We start from the raw sequence: 26,896 nt of genomic DNA on the forward strand, positions 1-26,896 counted from the left end.
AGCTTTTATGGTACGATTCTTCAGGTGGACCTAGTTGTCTGTGTATCCAGCTTTTGTATTTATTATTTTTTATGTTTCTCTGAACTTTGGTGCTGCTGTTTCTTTAAGCTCCATCAACACAACCAGTTTTTCCCTTCTGGACTCCAGCTGACTTGGTCTGCTACACCACCATGCACAGGTTGTTGTCTTGGTGTTCCTGTCTGGTCTGCACACACACACAGAGAATCATTGATGTTGAAGTGCAGGAAAGACCTATCCAGTTGTCCATTGGCCTCTTTTTCTCTACAGAACTTCTCCTCATATGCTAGGAGCTTGTCAGGCTTGTGGCTCATTTGTGGCTCCATGCTTTAAAAGTGTGACTGAAGATGAATCACTACAATGAGAGTAGCATAGTTTTATTCTTTTGTTTGCTGGTAAATGTCTGTTGTAAGGAATGAGACTGTTCACTTTCAAGATCAGTCTTTGTCTCTGAACTACAAGAAGACTCTGAACTACAACAAGTAGGATTAATTTTTCGCTGGCAACAAGAAAAATACTTAAATTGCCTAAAGGGTTAACACTGAATGCTAATCTGGTTCTCATATCTAGAAAGTTTTCACTCAGCCTGTCATGAGCTTAACCTCCCAAATCTGACAATGTACAGTTGCTGAGGACAGTCTTGTTGCTTTACTGTGAAGTCCAATTCTTGAATGGTTAAGGTGAAGAGCTTTTACTGAGTCATCAAAGACTCTTATATTTTGCACATTCCAAACACTCTTTCCATGAGAGATGGCATCCATAAAGGGCATAAGGCAATACAAAGGCTGTAGAGATGAAGGGTTCTCCAGTTTATGTAAAACATGATCATCTGATAAATTCATGACTAAAATTTTCATTTAAAAATTCTTCAGTTCTGTTTTTCTGAGCACACAGGCAAGATGGAGGAAGTGCTTTCTTTCTGCCTTATTTGAAGATATATCCAGAACAGTTTGTAAGACTTGGATCTAAGTCTAAACTAATGATGTCTTTAATCTTGCCATAAGAAGTAGTTTTCAGAATCTCAGCATCACTGTCTCATAACATCTAAGTTTTTTTCCTTTTCATCACAGTCGCATATTATTCATGTACCTTCTTTGGCTTGTATACTTTGTATACCCTCCAAGGATATCTTTAGCATAAACTGTAGTCTTGCTCTTTGATAAAAGTAAGGCATGTCTTTGGCTAATTGAAAGTCAGGGATTTTGCTTTGAACCCGAAATATTGTTTGGAATGCTATATATCCATCATATAGAAGAGGATATTGCTTCTGGCTAAAAAAGAAAAGTAAGTTCATTTGTGAATCCTTCCTGCCTTTTCTTTACTTGTATTGGGGTTAAGCAAAAATTCATGTAATTGCTTTTTGTGTGAAACTTTTTATAGAGTTCTATTTGTTCTTAATCCAAATGCTAAGTTTGCATTTGAGAAAATGTAAATTGGAGTAAGAATTTTCAGGTGGAAGAAAAGGTTACTTTGCCATGTCAGGTAGGCTCATGTAGTACAAGCTGTGCCTTAACTTCATGAGTTTTTTTTTGGTTGTGGTTTTTTGGTCTGGTTTTTTGTTTTTTGTTGGGTTTTTTGTTTTTTGTTGGGTTTTTTGTTTTTGGGTTTTTTTTTTTTTTTGTTTTTCTTTTTTTTCTGTTATGGCAGGCAACTGTGTGGAGATCTTGATGGTGACATTACTTGGCAAACAATTTGGAATCAGCTCAGTAAGTGACATCACATCCCCTTAAGGTTTTCCACATAAAATACATCCTCAGAAAAAAAAAAAAGATACTTAATATGACAGCTATTATTATATACTTTAAAGGCTATTTAAGCACCCCAGCATTCCCCCTCTTCCCACCATTTTCCAGGCAGCTTGATTAAAAGTAGCAGACAATAGTGGTAAATGCTTCACAGTCTTCTTGTGAATGGGAACAGAGGTGGGGCAGAGGGGAAGGGATAGAGGGATATAGAGAGGGACAGGGAAGAGAGTTTTAATCCAATGTCTGTCTTGTTTAAAAGAAAATTAGTTACTCCAATGCTTAGTCTTTCCATCTGTGCAGCTTTTCACAGTGTAAGCACATTGTTTGATGTAACATTTTACCACTCTCAGCAAGTGGAGTTGTCTAGCTCTGCCTCTAAGAGATAAATGTGTCATATTTTGAGAAGACAGCAGAGATGAAAACTTCCCTTGCGCTCAGGGTTTGATTCCTGATTGATGATGATTCACAAGAACAGTTCCTAGTATGTGCTTTTCTCTGTGTGCCTATGCTTGCCTGCATCTGTACACATCTTCCTGAGGAGCAAAGTGTTTTCTTCCCCAGCCTCTGGAGCTGCGAGCCATAAATCCGGCCATGTGCTCGGTGTGTGCTGCCTTTGATCGATGTGCAGGAGAGAGGTGCAGCACACGGGGTGAGCACTGCCAGAATACGTAGGATGTGATATTACACAGGCCAAGCAAAGAAAGAATTATCTATGCATAATGTGAGTTTAGAATAGGCTTGACGTTCTCACACCCAAACATTTCCATCTGTTCTTAAGCAAAAGGAAACTGAGACAATATTCTCCTATCTTCTGGGCTAGCTATACAGGGAATAGGAAATGTTCTTTGATTTTTTTTCCTTACAATGTGTTCAGTTTTATTGCAGATTCAAAGAAGGCACAATATAAAGTGACTTCTTTTAAAGACAGTAAATTACATTAAATTTTTAATTCTTCTGAGAATTGGTATTGAAACTGTAATGTAACACTGTGCTTAAACAAGCTGTGAGACTTTTAGGTTACTCTTAAGAAATAAAGCTGTTCTTATGGGTTTTATGCCAACTCTGGTATGAGACCTTTGTCATTCTTACTTTCAAAGCTTTCTGGAAATTATCCTCTGCCTTTGCTTCCTGTCTGTATTTCTATATTTTGTCCAAATATTTACTTTTCCTCATGTCTTTTTCTTCTGCCATGAAAGGCTGCGTGTCTGATGACGTCTTCTCTTCCTTACATACTGTAGAGTGTACCGAGCTTCTAAAACACACTGAAAGGTTCACCTGCTTCCTGTTGGTTATAATGTCATACATGTGCATGTCTCCCTGTATTCTTTGCAGTGTAACATCCTTGGCATCTTGCAACAGTGCTGAAGAATCTGCCAACTGTTTGACCTACCTTGCTGGCTGATGGAGATGTAGACATAATTGTTTGTTAGAAGTCATTAGTTATGTTTTCCCAGCTGAACTCTCAAAACACAACTCCGCAAATATGTCTGATTTTTAGTGGATGCAAAATAAAGCAGAGAGATCCTTAAATGCAACGTTAAATTCTACATATTCTTAGTACTATGGTAAGAGGTAACCTTACCTTTCACATTCTTGTTCCAGCAAGTTTGTAAATTCATCACTTTTTTCCATGTATTTGCTGTGCTTCCTCTTCTCTTCCTCTAGTTCATGCAGCGTCTGTCTGTGTGCTTTTTGCACCATTAGAAGTTGTTCTAGCATTCTTTTGTGAACTTCTTTCTGTTTCTCTACAACTTTATCAAGCTGCAAAAAAAGGGAAAAACCACTGAAGTATTTTGAAACTTTTACTTTCTTGGTCTTTCTTTACTAAAAGAATTTTAAGAGCAGCTTAATAATACAATAATAATAATAATAATAAGCCTAGTAGCAAGGTCATCTCCCATCAGTTTAATTCTGTCAGTCTAATCCCAAAAAATTAGAAAAAATAAGGTACTGTTTTTCAGGACCCTCAGTCACCATCCTTTCCTCCTCCTGCCATGAGTGATCCTCAACTTTTTTTAACTAATTAACAGTTACTGTTCCCAGGGTTGTGCTTTTCTCATTGATCTCTGTGGTAGAGAACCAGATGTCTTGGCAGAAGAAGCATCGTCCGATGGTTCACACAGTGGATGACTGACTTTTGGTTGAGTAGAAATAGCTGCCTCACTTATAACTGCCTAGGAAATAAGAGCATTAAATTGCTTTTGTAAGGTAGAGGTAGATCAAAAAGCAGTTTTCTGGTTTCACTTTAAATGCATGGTTGTGCCAAGAATGCAAAACAGTCCTGTCTCTTGTGCTTACTCTGAGCATGGCTCTGGGTTTCTGGAGTAAGTGCTGAATTTTTTAATAGTTAGAAGTATTTCTTTTTATGGTGGCATTTCCTATTATGTTCCTCAGATTGCACGTCTTGTTGAGGTCTTTATCTTTCAGATGGCACCTTTATAGCACAATTTGAGCATAAAATTCCCCTCCCTTTCTCAAGGATTTCTACTTTACATCTGATCAGAAAATCATTAAGGTTGGAAAAGGCTTCCAAGATCATAGAGTCAAAATTTTGACTAAACACGATCATACCAAATAACCATAGCACTAAGTGCCATGCCCCGTAATTTCTTGAACACTTTCAGGGATGGTGACTCCACCACCTCCCTGGGCAGCCCAATCCAATGCCTGACCTCCCTTTCAGTGAAAAAATTTCAATTTTTCTAGATATTACTATATAGTGATATTTGAATATAAATAATGTATTTTAGCTATTGGCAATAATTTTTAATTTTTCCAAACCACAGAGGTATTGGCATTACTGTTCACTAGACTTACGCTGTTAAAATAATTCCACAAATTTAGAGAAAACTGTGATTCTGAAGATTCTGTTACAATTTTGAGTTCAGTATGTGACTGAGTTGTAAAAGTGTGTAACCCTGAGTGGTTTTTCTCCTTGAGCATTACTGATCTAGCTGAAGTTTCAAGGAGAATCGCTGGAGGCCATCAAAAGATCTGGGAAGAGTCTGTATTTGTGAGCAACTTTGTTCCCTGCTTGTTCCCCTTTGGATACTGCCTCCCTCATCAGGTCAGCACAGGAATCCTTGTGTCCTTTTTGGAAAAGAGAAATTTTGAGCTCACAGCCCAGTGCCTCCTTCTAACCGCAGTCTATTCTAGTAGGTCAATCTGATTGTAGTGTTTCACTCTATTAATAGGAAAGAATTCACAAATGGGCAGTGTGGGAAGCAAAGCTGGTTCTGGTTCTCTGATGTTTCCCCCACAAGGAATTCTATGTGCTACAAGAAACACTGGGGTTTCAGATTCTTAGGGCCACTGCTTGTTTTGGACAATTTAATTCCAGGGATTATGATTAATTATCTTTTCCTCATGTTTATTCTCAGTTTGGCCAGTAGCAATGATGACAGGGAGACCTGGAATGCCTAAACATGAGTTTCTTGAATGAGTGAGGATATCATCAATTTCTGCTTAGGTTTCCAAGTCTTCCCTGCTTTTCTCAGCTTCTTTTAAAGCTATGTATATTCTCTTATGTTCCTTCTAAATAATTGTTAACCTTTTGTTGACACTGCTGTGAATGAAGCAAAAGGAGTTATTGATAAGGCTTTTGAAGATGGTTCCAACAAAATATTGAAAATATTCCAATAAAAATGTGAACCATTTTTTAAAACTTCCTGCACTTTCTACTTACGGCATTTTCTGTTGTAACATAGCTGAGCTTGTTTCATGCATGATCAAGAAATACGAAGAGACCAGTGATTATTTGTTTTGGTGCTATTTTGTGGTGCTCCTACAGCAGATCATTAAGGATTTTTTATCTCGTTCACTGGTCATTTGCATGCTTTACCATGGCAAGGTGACTGCTTTCTGGAATCATGATCCTGAAGCAGGACCTCCCCTGGAAAAACATTTCTTACCTAAACCCTTGCATATGCAATCTCTTTTAGTAAGCAAGAGTCGCCTTATACAGGAATCTTTTGGCTGTGCTTTCTATATCTTTTAAAGCAGTTGAAAACTGGATTGCCTTAAAAGGTCAGGTTGAGAAAAACTGTCCATTTTATTTTCTTCACACTCTCCCTTATTTTTTCAGAAGTGGAAATTTTAAAAATTGAAATCTTTTGTTTAGCTTCTAACTTACCAGAAAGATGTTTTATCAGTCTTCACCCCACTCCACCACCCAAGATTTTAGAGGGGTTTTTGGAACAGGTATTACAGATGCATGAAGTGCCATCACCCAAGTTTCTAATCCTTGTCTTTTTAAAGATGATGCTGCTAGGTGAATATACAATGTCAAAAACCAGTCTGGCTCCTGATTTTTGACTAAGTTCTGATGCAGTGCTGCTTGCAACTATGGCTCTGTTTTGATTAAATGGATATGAACTGGGCATCAGCTTTGCAGGAGTGCCTGCTGGTCTCAGCCCTCAGTGTGAGGTCAGGCAGCTGCATGGGTGGGGTTAAGAAAGTAAAGGCATTTATGTGGATTGGACCACCACTTTGAAAGTATATGATAAAATTGGAGGGGATATATAAATTGCTGTCATAAGAAATCACTGACATTTCTGGCTACAAGCTGGTCATGAATGAGATCATCCTGGTTCTGAACACATAAATGCTTGAATGAGATGAGGACTAGTCATCAGCCAAGCAACATTAACCAAGTATAAAATAGTCCTGCTTCTTGCACTGTTTGGTGTAAAGGATGTGGGACCTGCCAGGAGGGTTTTATATGTTCTGTATATTTTGTTTGCTGTAGAGTACTTGTTGAATGGCTACAGGAGGTTAATTCAAGCAGAAATCTAAGTAGCATGTATGCAAAAATAAAAGTTATTAATTCCAGGATTTTGTTTTGTGGCTCTCCGTACTTTACACTTCACAGTAGCACATTTGTCACTGTTGAGATTACAACAGTTTTGATTACAAACTGGTGTTTGGGATGGGTGAGGTGTGTATTAAAGGCAGGGAGTTGGAACAAAGAATTTTAAATGGGAAAAAGAAGAGTAGTGTTTTGGGGAGACCTGCTCACATGAAAGAGTAAGAGAAAAGTATAAGCTGCTGTATTAAAGCAGTTTGTATGTTGCAGTTTTCTCCTGTTGTTGAGACTAGAAGATGCATTTCTGTTTCTTTTAAGCATGCTGTCAAATCATTTCTGCTGTGAGCATTTGTGGCTGGGAACAAGGTGGAGAGTGTGAGCTTGGGAGGGAAGGGAAGAAGTGCTGGGACTGTCCCCTGGTACAGGTGGGTCATAAAGGAGGGAGTTAGATAGACAGCAATCCTGCATCACAATTAATGAGCACACTTGAGGTCTGCATGTGAGATATGTAATGGGAATGGGCATTTGGCCTTGTGACACTTGTGTGTCCCTATGCAGCACACCTTTCCCTCCCTGCCCAACCACACAGAGCAGAGCCTGGGACTGGGTTGCTGCACTTCGTGTGGATTGTTGAAAAAATGATGTGGCCCTCTGCAAGATAAGGGCACCTCTTTTGGGAGCAAATTTGACTCTTGCATTTTCCCTGTGAGATCTTGTGGCTGACTCCCACGTCTCCAGCAGAGGAGAGAGAGAAGTCATGTGAACCCCTGCTGGTGTGAGATCCTCACATAGAAGCGTCTCCAGCAGCCCCGGGTTCCTCAGATTGCTCTGGCCAAATGCTACATCTGCCCCTGCAGAAATACCCATTTATATGCATGCACACAAGTTTACTCAGCCTGCACAGTTCTTAGCTAAAAACCACAGAGGACTAATAAGCAGCAGTATAAATGTCTTCTGTTGAAAATTGAAGTGATAAAATCTTAATTAAGTGATTTGTTGTTTTGTTCTTGCTAACCATATGGGCTTTTTGCTAGAATTGAACACGCTGTACAATACAATGGAAAATCAGAGGCATAGCCTTACGTAACTGTGAATAGTTGAGCAAGCTAAAAATTCACATGAATGTAATGGTTTAACTACATTTTGCCACTAACTCTTGATTGAAGTCAAACTAGGATGGTGTATCTCATACCCATTACATCAGAACTGAACAGTTCGTCTTTCTCATTTTGGATTGTTTTGTGTTTGGTAGTGTACCAGAAGAAAATCCAGCGTAGTTACATTTTTTTATCCTAAATTCAGTGTAATATTATTCCTGTTGATAATATCCTCACAGTCATTGTTTATAAATGTACAATCCTGAGTTTAGGATTACCAGAGATTTTGGGAGCACTTCTTCCCTTGGCTTTTTCAACCCTAGCTGAGCCAAATTTCCATGCAGATACGTTGGTGGTCTTCTGAATGCCACCTTGTCAGCACTGTTGTTTCAGTCTCTTCCTTTGACTGACTTATTGGTGCCCTACAGCTGTGGTCCTTGGAAAGTTTTGACCAACAGTTACCAGATGTTGTGAGGACACAATCAGATAGACTTGGTTAAAATACTGATGAGGGTGCATCTTTCCCCAAGGTGATCTGCAATGGGATTCCAAATATTTATTCAATTTTGAATTATCCTTGATGGATGCAAAATACAGGCTTTCCTCTCATTTACTTCTTTTAGAGGAGCTCTCAAAGTGGTAGGAGGTTCATTCTATTTCAAAGTGAGGCATATGATTTTTTTTATCTTTGGCTATATTATTGGGAAAATTAGAAACCAGAATCTGCTTTCTGATACCATGAAGATAAGAGAAAAAGACACCACAAATTCTGCAGTGTCTTCATCTTTATCTCTCTTATCCTATGTTACCATCTCTGATTTTTTTTATTCCTTTAAAAAAACATTGTTTATTTTTGAACCAGGGAAAATTATTCTTATATTGTTATTCTGCATTTACTAGAATGTTGAATACTCTTCATTGTCTATTCAAGAGAAGTGGTGATTGATCTGAAGACACATTTTTTTTTCACAAAACCTGACTACTTCTAAATGTATAAACGATGCAGAAATGGAACACCTTTTCAGGCCTTTGAGTCAGAAACAAAACCAAAATTAAAGTCTAACTTCTTTTGTGGCCCTCAAATGTGAGTGCTAACAGTGATCTTATGGGATATTTTTTATGTTGCAGAAAGAAATAGCTGTAGAGCAAGTTTGATTGAAAAAAACCTGTTTAAAAAAAATTACTACCTCCTCATGGCCAAAGAAGAAATGGTTTTGGTCTGTCACACGTCTCATAGGTTTTGCAGAGGAAGATGTATTAATGATGCTTTCTACATTTTTTCACCTATGAATCTTGTTCCCAATGATTAAAGCTGTCCAGTCACCAAATTTTCCTATTACATTCTTAATCAAATTTGCCAAGAAACTTTATGTTTAGAATAGGTAAGAGAATTGTGAGAATGTAAAGGAATTGAAATCTTACATTTGCCTTCTGAAATTAATTGTAATTTCACTTGAGTTTTGGGAAGAGTCTCTGTGTTCAGAGCTACTAGGCAAAACTCTCAAGGGTGAAATGCACATGCAGATACAAAGGTACATTGTCCTAGTAGCAAAGGCGGAAATGTAAATGGTCTGTTCCTGGACTTGGTGGCTGGTTCCACCTCTCCTCTGGTCTTCATATGTGTTTTAAAAATACAAAAAGAAAAAACCCCAGAAAAACAACAGAATGGATACTGACATAATTCAGGGGGATTTTGAAACTGAAATTGTGGAATGCCTGCCTATTACAGCATTCTTTGGTTTACCAAGACCAAGAAGTGGCAGTGGTCCTACCCATTCAGTTGCTCTCAGGATGTTTACCTTTGCCTTTTGAAATTGCCAAATTCAGCATTGCTAGAAATGATTTCTCTGCCATTAAATGTAAGAAGGCAAGAGTGTGTAAACTTACGTAGAGTAACAGACTGAGTTTATGTTTTCAAACTGTTTTGGACTTCTCCTCAAATCATTTCCATTTGTGCTCAAAGTTTCTGTGACATAATACCACAATGTTCTAAAATAAATTAAGCTTTGCACATGAACTTTATCTGTTTTGGATTATATCCAGAGATTTTAACCTTTGAGCTTCTGAAATGAGAGTTGACCTTTTGCCTGACATAATTTTGTCTGGAATGATCTCTGTGTCCTTAGGTGCATTTCTGTTGAAATAACTTGGAAAACACTTGATAGAAGAATTTTATTCATAATTTCTGCTTTTATTTTGTGATGTTTATCTATACTGAGCAGTATGTTAAAAAATGTTTATCTGAATTGGAGACAATTACCTGGGATAAAAAAACCACAATCTGATTGATGTGAAGGTGTTTTAATATCCACTGATTTGCATTGCAGGGCAGAAATGAATCAGATAACATTGTTCGGAAAGTATGGCAGCTGCTGCTGCAGTGTAATTAAACTAAAAGTTACTTAGGTATAACATGAGAATATTAGATTTCTGCCTGGATGAAGTTTCTAATGCCAGCTCATTATAGTAACTCTTCAGACCAAGCAGGTATCCCCATGACTGCTCCCGAATTAATGGGAGCAGGGATATGTAGAGGTGCACAGCTGTGTCATTGCTACTGGATGGGCCCCTGCAGCCACTGGTAAGATGGGCCTCCATGAGACAAGTGGGGACTGTCAAGGCTTCTGCTTTTATGGGCTTGGAATGTGGGTAACAGAAAGGGAAAAGGAAGGAAAAAGAAGATGGTTTGAATTAGACAAAATCATGTCTGTCGATGTGTAAAGTCTGCAGTATAAGTGAGGATCATTAGATTCAGGTCCCAGCTGGACCCTGGACTTTGTTCTGCTCTCACTTATACTCATGTTCCATTCCAGATTTAGAGCTCATTTGCCTCCTTCCCCAACAGTGGGTGAGATTTTCTGTTGAATTTGGTGGGAACTATGGTTAAATACCAATTACTCATTCTTACCTCTCCCATAGGCTTTTCATAGACGTCTTCTTGCCATTGCTCAGCCTTTGTTTGAATAGCGTCTCGCTGGAGTGCCTCTAACACTTTCTTGGGAGTAACAAAGCCATATTGTGCTTCAAGCAAAGCTAAGTCAATTTTTTCAGCCTTAAGTACTCCTATAACTTCATCTTGAGCCTGCAGAAACAAAAATTAAGGCTTTATCTTGTTAAACTGTATATATGTATTTACAGGTTAGCTCTCTGCTTTTATTTTAAGAAAACTGAAAAACTTCTGAAATAACACTGTGTATGTAAAGTACTCCAAAACAGTCAGTAATGTGAAGACAGTTGAAAAGCATGAGGGAAGTATTGGTCTTAGTATTTTATTCAACATAAACTCCAAGATCTTCAGACCCTTCATCAAAGCTTAAGTACTTCTTTAATTATTAGATCATTTTGCTGTTTCTGGATGAATATTTAGCATTCACAAGACAAAGTTTCAGGGCAAAGTTTGGCTTGTGGTATTAGAAATTGACTTGTTGGTGCGGGATGATGGGATGTTACTTGAAACCTGAAACTGTTGTACATTCTGTATGTTTTGGGAGTAGATGACTTCTCTAGTTTAAACCCACTATATGTGTGTCCCTCTTGGAATTTTCCCCCCTCTCTGTATCCTCTGGTGATGAAGGTTGCCCCCTGACTCCATTGCAGTGATACAAACTACATGAACTGTCTCAAACATTCCTGCTCTGCAAGCATCTTAGTTAAAAACAAGTATGTGCTAATCCTAGAAGGATAAAGTAGGAAGGAAGGAAATCAGAGAGAAGGATATACCAGGGGAGAGTAACACTTTTAGTCTGACTCCTTTTGGTTGGAAGACTTCTGTATCCCCATTTATGACTGATTAAACAAATGTTAAAATATAAAATAGTGTATTTCTAATCCTTAGCAGAAAAAAATAGAAGAGTGGTCTTTGTGCACCTTGAATGTTCTGGAATTTGGAAAGGGATGACATCTAAATTAGAAGCTTAGTTATGATTGGATTGACAGCTGATCTTCAGCAATTTCACTTGGCATTACAGGAGGTGGAAAATAAGGGATAAAAGGTTACTTCCTATCTTTTTCATTCATAGTGCTGCTTCCTTTTAAATTTCAGATGTGATTCAAAATGTTCATGTCAGGCTCACTGTTTTCAAGTTTCTAATTTCCCTATTCCAGCTTTAAACCTTAATAATTGAAGAGTGTGTATATATATATATATATATATATAGATATATATATATATATTTAAAATATATATTTATATGGTGCACATGTAATGAAGAGTGTGTGTATAATATAAATGGTTATATAAAAATGTGTGACATCTGAATGTTAACCTAAATTAAGAAAGACCAAGTGAACAGGAGAGAAATGTTTTGCAAACATGGAAATGGTTCTGTTTGGATAATGAAACAATGTGTAGAAGTTTGCCTTGGATCTACCCTCAAAGTTTGGTGCAGCTATTAAATATTAATATCACATGTGTGTTCTATTCAGCACGTCTGTATTATTATGTAAATATACACAACATGTTAAGAATAGAACTACCCAGGTACTGTCTAGGTAATAAACTCTGACACCAAGTGCTACACCCATTTAGGCCACTTTGGCCAGTTTGCTTTTTTTCTCTACCTGTGAGTAGTTTTAGAGTCACTGCTTCTGTGCAATAATCCTGCCACAGAAATATTTTCCCTGCTCACTGGAAATCTGGTTCCCACTTCCTGAAGTTATGTTTGACCAGGTTAGGCATCACTTACCACTTGACAGATGGGTTCCTTTTCTAGGTAGAAAAATGCTCACTTTTAAAATCTAGTCACTTGTGGGCTAAGTGGCTTGTAACACTTTTGCTTTGTATTATGGGAAATAAAATGGCTATTTTGATTTTTCTAGCCAAAAGTGCTAGAATACTGTTAAATGAGTTACTTGTGAAGTGGCACATACTGTTTCATAGAGAGTAAAGCTCATGGCTTCATAGGAATGGGAGGATAAGACATAATTAAGTAAAATATCTTAAAGGTCTGTAATATGTTCTCCATATCAACCGTACAATGACAAATACTTTGTATTCAAGATACTTAGAATGGGGCAGCACAACTAGAAAGTTTTATGAGTTGACTGCTTTGAGAGTTACTTGTCATATAAAGATGATGTTTCCTGTCTGATAGCTATAATAGACATAATTTTGGGGTGGTTTTGTATGCTGCAGTTCATATTTGTCCTGTATCAGACTGTATAAGGAGTTTTCTTAACATAAAAGCAGCATATGTTTGTGGTGGAGGAGGGAATGGGGGTGGAGGGCAGAGTGTCTTTTAATTTGGAATATAAAGTAGGACAATACATTACCTGTAATTCACCCTCGAGGACACTGAGAAGAAATAGCAAGTCATCACGAGAGAGATCCTCTCTTTTCTTGGCAGAGCTTTTTTGTTTTTTCTCTGCCTTGGGACTTCTCAGGATGGTGCTGGCTTGGGCTGCATCGTCCTTCTCTTTCTGCCATGTTTGTGCATTTCCTTTCACACTGTAACCAACCTCTTCTTTGTGGTGGTCTTTCGCCCTTGGCTGGCTCAGCTTTGGTCTGGTTGGGCTTTCGGTGCTGTTATTTCTGGAATGCATAGTTTATATCTCTGAAGCTGAAGGAAACTGGGGAGAAAAGTAATTGTTTTAGCTAACAGAGACTATTACTATTATTGATGGTGGGTGTTTTTCCCTCCGGAATGGTAATTCTCCTTCCGCACAAGGCTGTTTGTCATTTGACAAAAGCTGACAACCTTATGCAAACCAACAGGACTGGGCTGTGGTCCTTACTGGATATCGATAGTGAAGTGAGTGTTTACTGGTCTTATGCTATTATAACAATTCCCTCCTTTATACTTCAAAGGCATCATCTCTAGCAGCAGAGCTGGGTGCATCACTGCAAACCATGTTTCCTCTTTTGTGACAAGACCTACCTCACCTTTCAGGTTGGTACTTATTATGATGAGGCAGATTTACGTTCAGAAGCTTTTCACTAGGAAGAGTTTTCTGTTTCACTTTAATAGTGTCCCAGCCTGTGTTCTGTTTTCCTTTGTCTACCCAAAGGAGAGCACAAAAGCAGTACTCCACTACTATGAGCTACTCAGGCTGCATTTTCCATGTTTGGCAAAATGCGGAGACTAACAAACACATCCGGACTGCAAGAGTGAGCAGCACTGTAAATGCTCCCTCCCCAACACCAAAACCAAACTACCTTGCAGATTATGACTTGTCCACTCTTAAAACCATGCAGTATAAAGCCTTGCTACTTCTTTAGTGCTTGAGTCCAGCACTCTAGAGGTATTAGTACCTGGTGAAAGGGAGACTTATCCTAACTAGGCCCCTTTGAAGTGCCACTGTTAAGGAAACATACTCTAATGCCTTTGCAGATAAATGACTAACACTGTGTAAATATTGATTAGCCTCAGGAACTCGTGTTTTGGTTATCGCCACTCAGATTAAGGAATGAATGGATTATAGTCCACCTCTGCTGGAAAACTGTGGTTATGGATACCATCTAGGCAACAATAGCCTGATGGTGTGATTCAAAGGTGAAATTCAGCATGTTCCAAATACAGATAAGTACAATTTTTCTTATTAAACTGCCAAGCTAATTGCTGAAAAGTCCAGAAAATCATCATGGTCTATGATAGGCACTAGACGATTTCTTGGCTGCTTTTTTTGCCTCAATTCTGTGGCTGATAAAATTCTTTGAGGGCCTCCTCCCCTACTCCCACCATATTCTGACTCTAAATCTTAAACTCTGTGACTGCACTCGTTAACTGTAGTAACCTTCCACTGAATGCTAAGAATGATTCTTTTTGTTGTTTTTCTGCAAGAACAGAGGAGGTGGAAGTAGCTCTTGGTTTATAATGGATGATGTCTGAGACTGGGGTGAGTTGATCAGAAACATTACCAAAAAAGAAAGTGACATTTTCTATAATATTGAAGTCTCTTCTAGTCTGATTTGAAGCACTCATTAATAGGAAAAACTTGTTTCCCTAGGTCTCAGAAAACTAAGGCATGTCAGATTTGCATGGCAGTGTGCACTGGAAACTATTTTGTGAAGCATCAACGTCAGGTTAGGAAGGGAGCTTACTATAGTGCATGTAGGAAACCAAGAATTGTTCATAGTAGGCTGGCAGCGGTGTTAGCTGGTGATGATTAGTTTTAGTTGGTGTTCATCCTGGTTTTTCAGTCAAATGCAGATTCTCTTTATTCACTGTGGTGTGTATGTTAGGATATTCAACTTTTGCCCGTTGCTTACAGATTATTATTACTTGGGAAGAAAGCTGTTGATTTCCTCTGAGTGTAAGATGCTGGATGCCTTCTTGGCTTTTGTGTGCAGTTAAAGGCTTATGCTTTTAAGTTCAAATGCAGGAGTTGTGAGCTAAATCAGGTAACCTGAATGTACTCTGAGCTTTTCTGTGGGTTTTGACACCACAAGCACAGGACACTATGAAATGCATAAATAGTCCCAAGAAATCCCCTTCAAGCATGCAAGTTGCAGCAGCGGTATAAACTGGACAGCAAGCTACTATCAAACTTGCTGACACCAAATGTCAATATGACATTTCTTGTGGAAGGAAAGGGAAACCAGCATATGAGGAAGAGTCTCATATCTTTTCAAGCTTTGGAACTGGGTGCACCTGGAAATCCTGAACCTGGAAAAACACTCCAAGAAGGATATTCTCCCCTGCATTTACTTTTGCAGTGTACATATGTTGTTGGCTTCAAGGCCACTTGCCACCCAGTTTTCACAGCTGCAGAGTTAACTATGACTTCCTTTTAGGTTTGCCATGCCTACTTCCTAATCAGGTAGATCAGTCCTTATTGCACTGGCAAAAGGCACTTTGTCCTTGGGAAGGCCAGCTGACTTGCCAGACACTCTGTGCTCCTATGGTGAATGGCATCTTTTCAGTCTCCCAGGATGGAGTTTTTCCTTTTCTTGTTGAGAGTGCTTATGTACACTTTACCTTTATTCTGTTCTGACATTCCTGAATGCCAGTGCCTACTATTGAATCTGCTAAAGCAAATATTTATCAAATTAAGCAATTAATGTGAATTATTAGAGGTTGAAGTGAAATACTAAAGGTATACTTCAAGCACTTTTTAATGGGACTTGAATGTAGCTTACAAGAGGCACAAGGACTCTGATATTAGCAGCCTGCTTTATTAACATATTCTTCCTCAGTTCATTTATTTAAACTTTCTTACTACCTGTACACTGATAGGCATTATTTTTTATAGCATTGTCTGTCTACAGAAGGCTGTTAGTGCTAATGTGGTTGTCAGAGGAAGTAGGTGTGATAACAGAAGTAACAGAACTTCAAATGCACAGTGTAACTGCTGGTGTAAAAAGTGAGACCTCAGAAATGGACAAAACCAAACATCCCATTCACCTACCCTGAAACTCCTCACCACTTTCAAATTGTCAGACTCCCTAGATGTGCCACCACCTAGGGCACTCACCTTCAAAACACACCTGACATTTTGGACAGAACATCAGCTTCTCATACCCTTGCACCATGGCACAAACCAGAAAAAACACCCATTCTATTCCAGAGGGTGCTGGTTTTCTGCAAAGCTATTAGACCCTGGAATGACTGTAATGAGACATTAAGACAGAAATAGCATAATTTGAAATTTTTCACTAGTGTGCTTTGGTACATTGTGTTATTTTCTGTTTTGAGCAACTCTTTCCATGGTCTTGAAGGGGTAATGAAGAGCAACATTTTATTCCATTGGCTTTTTTTCCCACAGGGTAAAAATGTTAATTGACCCATCAAATTTATGAGTATCATAAATGTTGTTCGTGGCAATTGTGTCCAGGTTCTCAAGATTAGACTAATGAGTGTAAAATTTGCCTTTTTGCATATCTGTCTCAACCAATACTTACATTCTATAATGATGGCATCTGTGTACAAGAAAGCTGTCTTGCAAGAAAGAGGTAAGAAAAAAGTGTTTCTTCTTGTAACAGTTTGTCATTCACAGAGGCTCCGTGATTTTTCCTGGAAAGTTGACTCTTGCGTCTTGTGGCAAACCTTTGTATAGAAGTTAATTTAAGCCCTTTTTCTTTGTACCACCAGGAAGGATGACAATATAAGATGCTGTAGAAGCCAGTAAACAACAATTGCTAAAAATAAATTGATTGTGTGTGCCTTGCATTTGTGATCTTTCATCTGTTTTGGCTCAATTACTAAACAGCAGGGATTGTAGCTATGTAAACAGAAGAAGCAAGGATATTTGCCAGCATTCTCATATGAAGCATTTATGTACCATTGCTTGCATCAAAATTAACAGAAGATTGAAAGGAAGCATCTAGATCCTGAAGTTACATCTCTTGAAATCACAGACCACTGTGCTGTGGATACTTAATAGAGATTAGTTTTCTGTAATTGTGCTAATGGAATAGCACAAGACCTGTGTTCTGCACTATTGTGCTTTCCTTCATGTTATGAGGTGCCTGTTTTACAAAAGATTTTGCACTGGTATCTTGCTTGAAGTGACAATGTGATGGTTCCTGAGCTCATCAGATTCGTGCAGCTTGGCAGGCTGGGTCCAGATTCTAAGAGGAATGACATTGGGTTACACTGAAACATTCTAGTAAATCAAATAATTCCAAGTTAGACACTCAGCAAAGTTTGCATCTGTTCTAAAGTTGTTCATGTTATTGTTCTTTTTGCAGTTTATTTTCTGTTCTGTTTTTTAAAGATCTTGCTCATCTCTGAACTGAATGCTGTCCTTCTGCATATCAAGGAGATATTTTCTTTTCTTGGTGATGAACAAGCAATCTGATGTGTTAAAATATACTTTCCTTAAGAGCCAGGTGAATAGAGGACCAAATGTTTCTATGATATTAACTTGGTCTCCACCCTCTCAATCATATTCTGAAGGAGATTAAACTGCATATGTGTCTTTGGCAGCAGTGAATTAGCAGGTGGTTCCGAAATCCCTGCACTTTTGTGGGAAGGACTGAAATATCCTTCAGAGATGGCTTAATCTTAAGAGTTTTAAGAGATATTTTGACATTTATTTTCACCTTTGGTGTTTTCCTTTTTAGTCAGTGATTAATTTATGAGCTAGCAAAATCCCTCACAGGACTACATATTCCATTAATTCCAGAGTAAGGATCCTGAATTTTTAAGAACTTGCTGCTTCTTGCAAAAATCCATAACTAACCAAGGAATTACCTTGCTCTGGTTTTTAGCATCCCTTAAAGGGCAGTGCTTTTAATTTGCTCAAATGGATAGGACTCCTACCAACAGACTGACTTTTTTAAAAGGAGTTGAGATTTGATTACTTGGCATACCAATGTAATGGGAGAGTGCAAAGCATATGATGTCTTTTGGAAAGAGGTCTGCAATCCTCTGCTTGTCACTGTAAGTGTGGACTGGGGCTAGAAGAAAAGGGGTCCCATGAAGGTTTGTCTTGTTCATCTTTTGCAGTCCTAGTGGGACCTTTAGGCCAGCAAATGTAGCTACTGAACTGGGGTAGAACATGAAAAAGTCTTTTAAATAATTAGAATCCCAGGATATGGCCATTTCACAGCATCACTGAGAACTGGTGCCTTCTGACAGAATGTGCTTAGGACTTTTATTCTTCCCCAAAGTGAAATTCATTGCTTTGTGGTAGATTTGCCGTACTTCAAAGAAAACAGCCCTTCCTTTTGGGTAGACTGCATTAGTGTTTTCTTGAAAACCGTTTGAAGTGGCTTCTATCCAGAGGTATGTTCTGTTCAGAGGAATGGTCTGTGTCATGACCAGCTATCTCATTTGAGCTGTGCTCTCATTCTCAGTAGACCTTGTGTTGTTTTGGTGCCTAGGATGGTCATTTAGTGAAAAGAGACTCCTTTAACACATTCTTCACTCAGGGAATCTGGGATATAGAAGTGTTTCCATCCTGACAGGGAAATGGCAAGATTAAGCCATTTTTCTGGGAAGACTGATGCAAGAGTGCTTACCTGTGTTTCCTGATGCATCTGTTGGCATGCAGAGTTGCAGGAAGTCAAGCAGCAGAAAGTAAATAAATTAGCAGCCTTTTTCCCCACTCACAGCATCTTGTCAAATTTTGGTCTTTGAAGCCCTTGGGGATCCTGCAAGAGCAGCAGTAACTCAAATGGGAAGAAAGTCTGGATTCAGTCAAGGATGTCAACACTCCCAGAGAGGAAAAGTGCATGTGTGAGAACTAGATGTCATTTTTGTGCTGTTTGTGGTTTATGTTATCTGACCACAAGCCAAATTCCTCATCCCTTGGCTACAGGGAGCCTCTTCTGAGACAGTAAGATGCCTTTTGAACCATGTTAGAATTGTCATGGTACTCTGCTCGTGGTAAAGGTACTGTGAAATTTCCACCATCTGTTGCCTCCTCCCCCTTCCAATCCTGTAGTGTTTTGCAGGATATGTTGTGAGTGTGGTAGCTAAAATCTTCCCAGGTCCATTTTCCATATGTGCAGGCTTACAGAAATCTTTAGAAGGCTGAGTCTGTGTGGGAGGTTTTGACCAGGCTCTTTTGAAGGATATATCTGTATCACTTGTCTGTCATTTCATTATTGGTGTGTGAATTTGTGATCTGGTCTTCATTCTTGTAATGTCTCAAACTACAGATATAGATAAACACACGCACATTCCCCCCCACTGGATTTTGTGCCAGGAGAAAAGTAGAGAAAAGAACCTGTGCCATGTGACTAGATCTTGGTTTTGTGGCCTTGAGCTGAAGTTAAGCCCGTTCTGTAGAATAACTGATCTCAGCCCATCTCCTGCTAAGCCTTAGATGGTGTTTGCCCACATTTTTGGCAGCTTAAAGCATACACATTCACAGTGCACAGCATGAAAGCATAAGATGCTCACCTTGAACAAATTTGAAATTTTCACATTAGGAATATATGGTTAGGAATATATACTCCTGAGATGTCAAATTTTGTTTTAAATAGGATTCTTCAGATGGTTGGGTAATAGACCTCTTTGAGACGATCCATGAGAAAATCAAGAGTTTGAGCTCCTTGATGCACCACACAAGATTTCTTTGGCAAAACAGGGTATCTCTTTTGAAATTTGAAATGAAGGCCTGGATTCCACAAAGCTTCCAGCTCAGAAATCAGTACTTTGAGGCATGGACTGATTTCTTTTTCCTTCTCGCTGGTAATAACTTGAAACAGCCTCTGCTAAACCCTTCTTTTCTCTCCTCCACAGGAATTCAGCTCTCCTAGTTTGTGGTCCAGCATTTTGCCAAGTTGACGGTAGTCTTGGAAGATGACAGTATATTTATCACATTACAAGTGTACAGTTCCTGTAGCAAGTAGTTGAGACACAGTGGACATGCTTGAGGTGATTTGTCTTCTCCTTGAGGTGTCTTCTCAGTGTCTTCTGCCAGGAGGCTACAGTGTGAAGCCAAGAGTTTCATTGCAGTGGGAGGACTCTGAAGTTGCAGATGCACAAACCAAATATATTTGGTTCCTCCTCAACCTTCTGAACCCGTATTTTCATGGGTTCAGAAGGTTGAAGAGGAATCAAAAGTAAAATATGTAGAATATCTTTAGCTTTCAGCTGCTGGGAATAGTGGGTTGAGGGGAATTTTACGCAATTAGCTGAATTGCCTCTGAGAGTAATAGGGTTTGGGTGTTTGCTCTGTATACTCACTTGGGTTTAGGTTTGTTTTATCTTTCTTTTTGGAGTAAAATGTTTCATAGAAACTAATAGTGGATTATTTATAAGGATTAGTGCAAGAGAGATTTTTGGTGAAGAAATGTCTCTATAACATCAGGTAGATCTAAGTGTTAGAAAAAGTAAACTCTGCAATGCCATTCAATCTGCTTCTCTTGCTAAACAAAAAAATGTGAATCTTGTACTATCTGTAAGACAGATTTTTATTAGTAAACAGAAATAAAATTCAGCTGCTCCAATTGCAATTATATAAATTTGCTTTCCAAGTATAGAATTTTTTCTTTTTATGAGCATAAGAAATAGTTAACATTATATAATACAATTATTGTAGCTTAATGTTTATTAATATTTAATTTACTATTGAATTTAGTATTTATTACTGTTATAAACATGGTTTAATATTTATTATTCAGCTGCTGTAATTTTGGCTCCAATGTATAATTACTCGGTAATTACATCATTCCCTGAAGCAAAACCATGATATAGTACTACATGAAACAAAAATGTTCCTATCTTAGAAACTGTGTGTCTAAAGTAGTCCTTTTCCCTGAATATCTGGAAACTACCTGGACTATAGACATTTATATAGCTGGATGACTCAGTGTTTCAGATGATAATTTCAGTTTTTCCTTGTTGTGGCTATCTCTGAACTCTCTGCAGGCATCAGTTACCCTGGAATTTGTAGAGATGTCAGTATCTTTTCCCCTCTCTCTGCCCAGTTTGGAACTGGTCTTGATTCAGTCTGGGACCCCTGGTTAGACATTGGACAAAGTGTGCAGCCTCCTTGCTGCAGATAAACAAGCTCAGGCTATCCTTAGGAAGAACGCATTGGGAGCTTTGGTTGGCCCTTCCCAGATTCATCTGTCATGGAGACATTCATGAAACTGAAGGGTAGGATATTCAGACTTGTGAAACAAATAGGTTTTTGCATGTGTGGCATGTTGCTGTAAATCCCACAGGCAATAGCTCAAATGAGGTATTTTAGGATGCGAGAAGGGGTCTCCATCTGTTTGGTTTCAGTCTTGCACATTGTTATTTTACACAAGGAAAAAACCCAAACCAAAATTTTCTAAGTTTTGGGTTTCAGGATAGGCCAGAATTTTCTGTGTGGAAAGTCACACACCTTCTGTCTACTGAATGATGAAGGCTTTTTATTCTGTTTTGAGGTAGTTTGTTTGAGGGTGGTTCTTTTGCATGAGCGTTTTTCCTGGCTTTTATGTTTCACAGATTATCAATCTGATCTAGTTCATACATTCATATCTTGTTTCTCACTCTTTCACATGAGATCTGTGTGCCTCCCAGGTCAATACCTATATACTATAATACCCATATACCTATCTATTATAATACCTAATACAAAAGCTTCTGGCTTTTGCTTTCCCTCTCTCTACTGAAACTTAGTAAATGAATTCAGAGGTTCATGGTGTGAACCTATGTGAAGGTATTGTCTCAGCAAGGGCATTAGTTTTGTGTAAGTACATGTTTTGGCAGAATATGAAAACCAGGGAAAGTTTCTTACTGCACAAGTCTCTCCTAAATAGAACTCCTAGTATTTCCATGTGTTTGCTTAGGCACAGATGGGCCCTTTCTTCCCTAGGTTCAACATAATTTTGGTAAATGGGAACCTACAAAAACAACTATTTTTGTCTTCCTGAAAATATAGGTCAGCTTATTGCCCATACTTCTTTTGCTGCCCTCAGCAGACTTGATGCAGCCAAAGTACCATCATTGTGTGGTAAATCTATAAATATTTCAAAGTGGGTTTTGTGATAACAGGTTTAAAAAAAAACTAAAAATCCCATTTTTATAGTATTCTCTCTCACTTCCCAAAACATCCTATCACTGCCAAAATGGGAATATTTAATGTTCTATTTTAATCATCTAAGCAGGATTTAACCACTATAAATTGAATATTTTTCTTCCCATGTTTTTAGTAGCATGACATGATCTCCTCATTTTAGAAATATTTATTAAAATAATTCCAATGCAAAACCTGAATATAACTAAGAGAAGCTTGTAAGAAAAAAAGGCAAAGGAAGTTTACTCAGCCCAGTGCCATTTTTACACCTCTGACTTCAGTGATTAACTTTCCCTACACATACACAGTTGCACATACCAGCACCATTTCAGTGGTGTTTACTGTAATAAGGTACCTTTCTGATGGAAGGTAAATCTTCTCTGTCAAAGTGCTTGTGATAGTCATTTTCTGTGCCCTTCAATGTGCTGGTGATGTGGTACAAGGCCACTTTGAAAAGCAGCCTATAATCACAATTCTTGAAAGTAATCTAACTCAAGAAATACAACATTACGATGTTATTAGCTGTAACAGCTATGAGCAAAAGAAAAGGAAGAAACCAGTCGTAATTCTTGCAATTCAGTGTGCATGTGTGTGTCTTCATACACATACATATGACATTTTAAATCATGTACTCATGTACCAAGTGTGTATCTGTGTCATGCTCTTGTGCTTGGTGCTCACAGCAAGTACAAAATAAGTAGCTTTTATTAGACACTTTTGTCAAAAGCGCAGTAAAAGTCCACAAAGTTTTGAATTATCTTGCTTTTATTTCCAGTGAAAATGTATGGTTAGTAAGCATAGATTATCTAGTATATGTTATCTTGTGTAAGTTAATTTGTTTCCCCACGCTAATTGGTTTGGGTTTCTGAGACCAAAACTTCTTAACCCTTGCAGCCATCTCCATTTCCAATGTACTTATGGGGTTTTTTGTCTGCTTGGTCTTTGTATGGCGTGCCCTATATCCGTGAGTCATGAAATAAGCAGCAGAGGCTACAGTGAGAACTACAGAATAAGAATGTACACCTTCAAAGTGCATATATAATAATTTTCTTCAAGGGTATTTTTGACAAGCATAGATTTGTTGAGACATTTGTGTGGGAGTGTTCACCTCAGTGTTGCTTTTCTCCACACATGAAAATAAACCACAGACTTTTAAATATCCTGAGAAAAATGTCTTCAAAGACAGATCAAAGGTCTTTACTAGTGTCTGAGGAAGCTTCCTCTCTTGTGAACTCATGTCTATGGAGAGCTGGTTAAGACAATCAAGATCATGATTCCATTGATTTGATCATTTGCAGCCTGCTCTGAGAGGAGATGTCTTGTTTGGAGAAGGGAGGAGGTGGGGGAATCCACAGATGCTCCTAATTTTACCAAGAAAGTAATGAATAAAATAACTTTTTAAAACCAACTCTGTTGGGTTTTCCCCCACTATGCTCTGTGGGTTGCTCTCCTTCAAACAGTTGTCTTAAACAGTGAATGTACAAGAGTTTTGTGTAAGAATGAGTAAAACATTTTTTAATTAAGTTTATCTGCTTTTGTGGCTATTGCGTTCAGTGAAATGTCCAGGTATGACTTTCACATCACAGAAATTTTATATCTTTGTTTGCTTGTTTCTTTGTTTTTGTTTTATTTCTGTTTGCTGTTTGTTTGTTTTGGGGTTTGGTTTTTTGCTTCTTGGTTTTGGTTTGATTTGTCCAAAAATCTCTTTCTATCTTCTTTTACATCAAAACAACACAGAACATATATGAGCTAAGCTTCGAAAGTTTGTGAACTGCTCCCTAAGCTGGAATTCCTCACCTTTTTAGCTAGCATTCAGGAAAATAAATTTATTTTTATCCTTTAAGGCCTGGGTTTTCTTTCTTATCTATTTCTTATGTCTGTCTGCTTCGTGAACTGCATATTTTGTCTTTCAGACCAATTTTTTATAGGCTTTCTGATAGTAGAGAGCTCTTAACTCTTAGAAGCTGTTGAGAATAGTGTTTCTCTTTTGAAGCATTTTACTGGTTTTGGCATGCTGCCACAAAGCATCTGTGGGTGCTAGGTAGGACTTCAGGCTTGTATCTAGACCTAGGGTTTCAAAGTTGGTGGATTAGGGGTTTTTTTGTTAGTTGTTGGTTTAAGCAAAACATTTTTAATACCCTCTCCACCAATGACTGTGTTCTACTGCTGCCTAGAAATTGGATAATAATATTTTGTTGGTTTGTCTGATCATAAATGAAATAATTTAATTTTCTTTTTTGTAGATGTTAGGATTTTCTTTTAGCTGTGGAGTGGATTTTTCTTGTATATCCTCAAGTTTTGATCTTCATTACATTCTGTGATTTGGTTCTTTGAAATAATACCAAGGTTTTCTTTGTAGTCTGTACTACAAAACCAGTGTGATATTGTTTTATTTTCTCCTTGCTTGCTTTTCTCATTCATGACAATACCTGAGAATGTAACAGCAAGCTAACATCTTCTTGTCTGACTGGGATAATCCTTAGCTGTGCAAAAAATTGGCTCTGGCATTTTCCTCTTCTGCCTGCAGCTACAAAATAATAACACATGCATGGCCATGGAAGATTCCTCAACTCCTTCCCCAAGCTCATATCCTCCATGTTTAATATTCAAGAGGAAAATTTGGATAAATATCCAAAATATTTTTCCCAGGAGTTTAATGAAAGTATTATCTCTCTCAGATCTCCAGTCCTCTCAATTTTCTATGCAGATTACACCTTATTGTCTATGGAACATAGTGGGTTTAGGTTTGGGGCTTTGGTGAGGGGAAGGGATGAATGGCAGGAGTTCCCTCCTCACCTCTGAGCCAGGAGTGCTGACTGGCACTGCCCTGTATCCTGCTTATGCTGCTCCACATATGCTGCCATAGGACTCTTGTGATGCCTGTGGACAAATTGCTTGATTTTGGTAAGAGTGCCCTGGGGTCATAAGGTGATCCTAAGAAATTTTGAAAACATTAATTCCTAGGCTTTGGTGGAAGTCAGTCTTGTGTTGGTCTTTCAAATCAAAACTCATTTTTGTGACGGGAATATGTATTTCTGCTTTTTGTTGTTTTGAGTATTTTTCTGACTTATTTTATTCTTACTTTTTGTGCTTATTAGCCTCTAGTTCTGCCTGTTGATCTTATGGCAGCAGGATATTTCAAATTTTCTACTGCATGTTCACCTCCACACAAATGAACACACAGGAAATGTGAACTTCCTTGTAGATTCTCAGGTCAGCTTTGTAGTTAGTTTTTAGTTTTTAAAGATTTTTTTCTTCATTAAAATTGATTATTGCCTCAAATAAGTGGAAGTAAAATTACAGTGATGGCTTATATTTTTCTATACTGTTCATATTAATTAGTGACTGTGCCTATATGTGTCTGCCAGGAAAATGTGAAAAGCACAGAATTTGAAAAGAAACTGTACACAGTGAAATTAATTTTTGTATGTTTTCACATTACATTTTTTACTAGCCATGACACTCCTTATTATTTATTATAATGCCTTACAGTATTCCCATAGGAATATGCCCCGCTCTGATGACGCAACTTTGCAAAATGCAATAAAAATGCACTGGAAACCTCAGCTTTCTAATAGGAAGTTTCTTGTAAGCAGTGAAGTTAAAATGCCTCCTCCCAGCAAAAAGGAAGTAGGGCAGAGGTCAGTGAGCCAGGTAAATGTCCCTCCTCTCTGTCACTAGCTGTGCTTTCTTTTTCCCCCATATTGGAATTTTGGTCTTTAGGCCATCACCTGTGTTTTAATGTAGGGCAGGTAGAGAAAACCCCTATCCTGCTTTCACTGCTGCATAAGGACCCCACACTTTTGCCACATGAAGTTCACACGAAAAGGGAAAAGTTGTTGATTTGTGGCTGCAGCTGTGACTTCATCCTGGTTTTGATGATACTGTAGCTGAGTCCTTGGGGAAGGGCAAGGCATGGGGTGTAGAGCATCTACTGTTGGTTGTTCCTGTCTGTGTTTTTCCACTTGCTCAAATAAAATGTGTCTCTGGCGAGCTTCTAGCCCAGTGGCTAGTGAGAGTGGAGGAAACAGATCATGCAGATCTAAATGAGAGCATCTATGACTGTTTTGCAAGAGTCTGAGTTCAGAGAGGCCTGAAAGGAGCACCAAGGTCTGGATGTCTTCTTCCTCATCCCCACCCCTCTAAAGACCTCTCTGGAAAGCCCACTTCAAACACCTGTTATCCTTGTGGAAGAATGGTACTTAAAATGAAAGCAGAATCTTTGTATTGCCCAGCTTAACTGCTTGGCACCTGTTATCCTATATTTTGGTGTGACTTTGTTACATGTGTGTTGGTGCTGGAGACGTGCAGAACGCTTGTCCACCAGCCCCTGATGGCTTGTGACAAACAGTGGAACTAGGCAGGAGCAAGGTGGGACCTGGGGGACACAGTAGGGGACCCTCGTGCTGCCTGTGTTCAGCCCTGCAATTATAATGGGAACTCTGGGGAAGGAAGTGCTCCCTGAGCTGCAGTTGTTGTGAGTGCAATGATCTGCCAGGAGAGCCCTGTTAAAATTTCCTTTTTGTCTTGGCGGCAATTATAGTACATTTCTGCTGGTGTTTTCCTGGCTGCTACAGTTTTTTAGGTGTGTTGAGGAGGGCATGAACAGGTGACTCCAAATGTTTACATTTAACATGCAAGTCCTTCCTAATGAAGCAATGAGTCATATCCTGCAGGCAGAGATCCTTAGCTTGCTGCTTAGCAAGATTTCACCAAAATTATTTTATCAGAAGCTAATATTTAGCTCCTGAGAGCACTGTGCCTCTTCTGCACATAAATAATGCTAATTTGTTACACATTAAACCAGTGGGATAATGCCACTTTTGACAGTG

General features: G+C 38.5%; 2 protein-coding genes across 5 annotated transcripts in view; one reads left to right on the forward strand and one right to left on the reverse strand.

The window, feature by feature from the left end:
- The window catches only part of FILIP1L (filamin A interacting protein 1 like), an 80,138-nt gene extending 66,918 nt beyond the window's left edge, over window positions 1-13,220 (reverse strand). The window contains exons 1-3 of the mRNA XM_068180962.1: window positions 12,936-13,220; window positions 10,573-10,746; window positions 3,346-3,524 (exon numbers count right to left, since the gene is read on the reverse strand). Of these exons, the coding sequence (XP_068037063.1) occupies window positions 3,346-3,524; window positions 10,573-10,746; window positions 12,936-13,205 (623 nt within the window). The 5' untranslated portion in view covers window positions 13,206-13,220. The remainder of the gene's footprint in view (window positions 1-3,345; window positions 3,525-10,572; window positions 10,747-12,935) is intronic.
- The window catches only part of CMSS1 (cms1 ribosomal small subunit homolog), a 231,314-nt gene that overhangs the window by 77,879 nt on the left and 126,539 nt on the right, over window positions 1-26,896 (forward strand). The gene's annotated exons all lie outside the window — the stretch shown is intronic.

The sequence above is a fragment of the Anomalospiza imberbis genome, chromosome 2, assembly GCF_031753505.1.
Source record: "Anomalospiza imberbis isolate Cuckoo-Finch-1a 21T00152 chromosome 2, ASM3175350v1, whole genome shotgun sequence".
NCBI lineage: Eukaryota > Metazoa > Chordata > Aves > Passeriformes > Viduidae > Anomalospiza > Anomalospiza imberbis.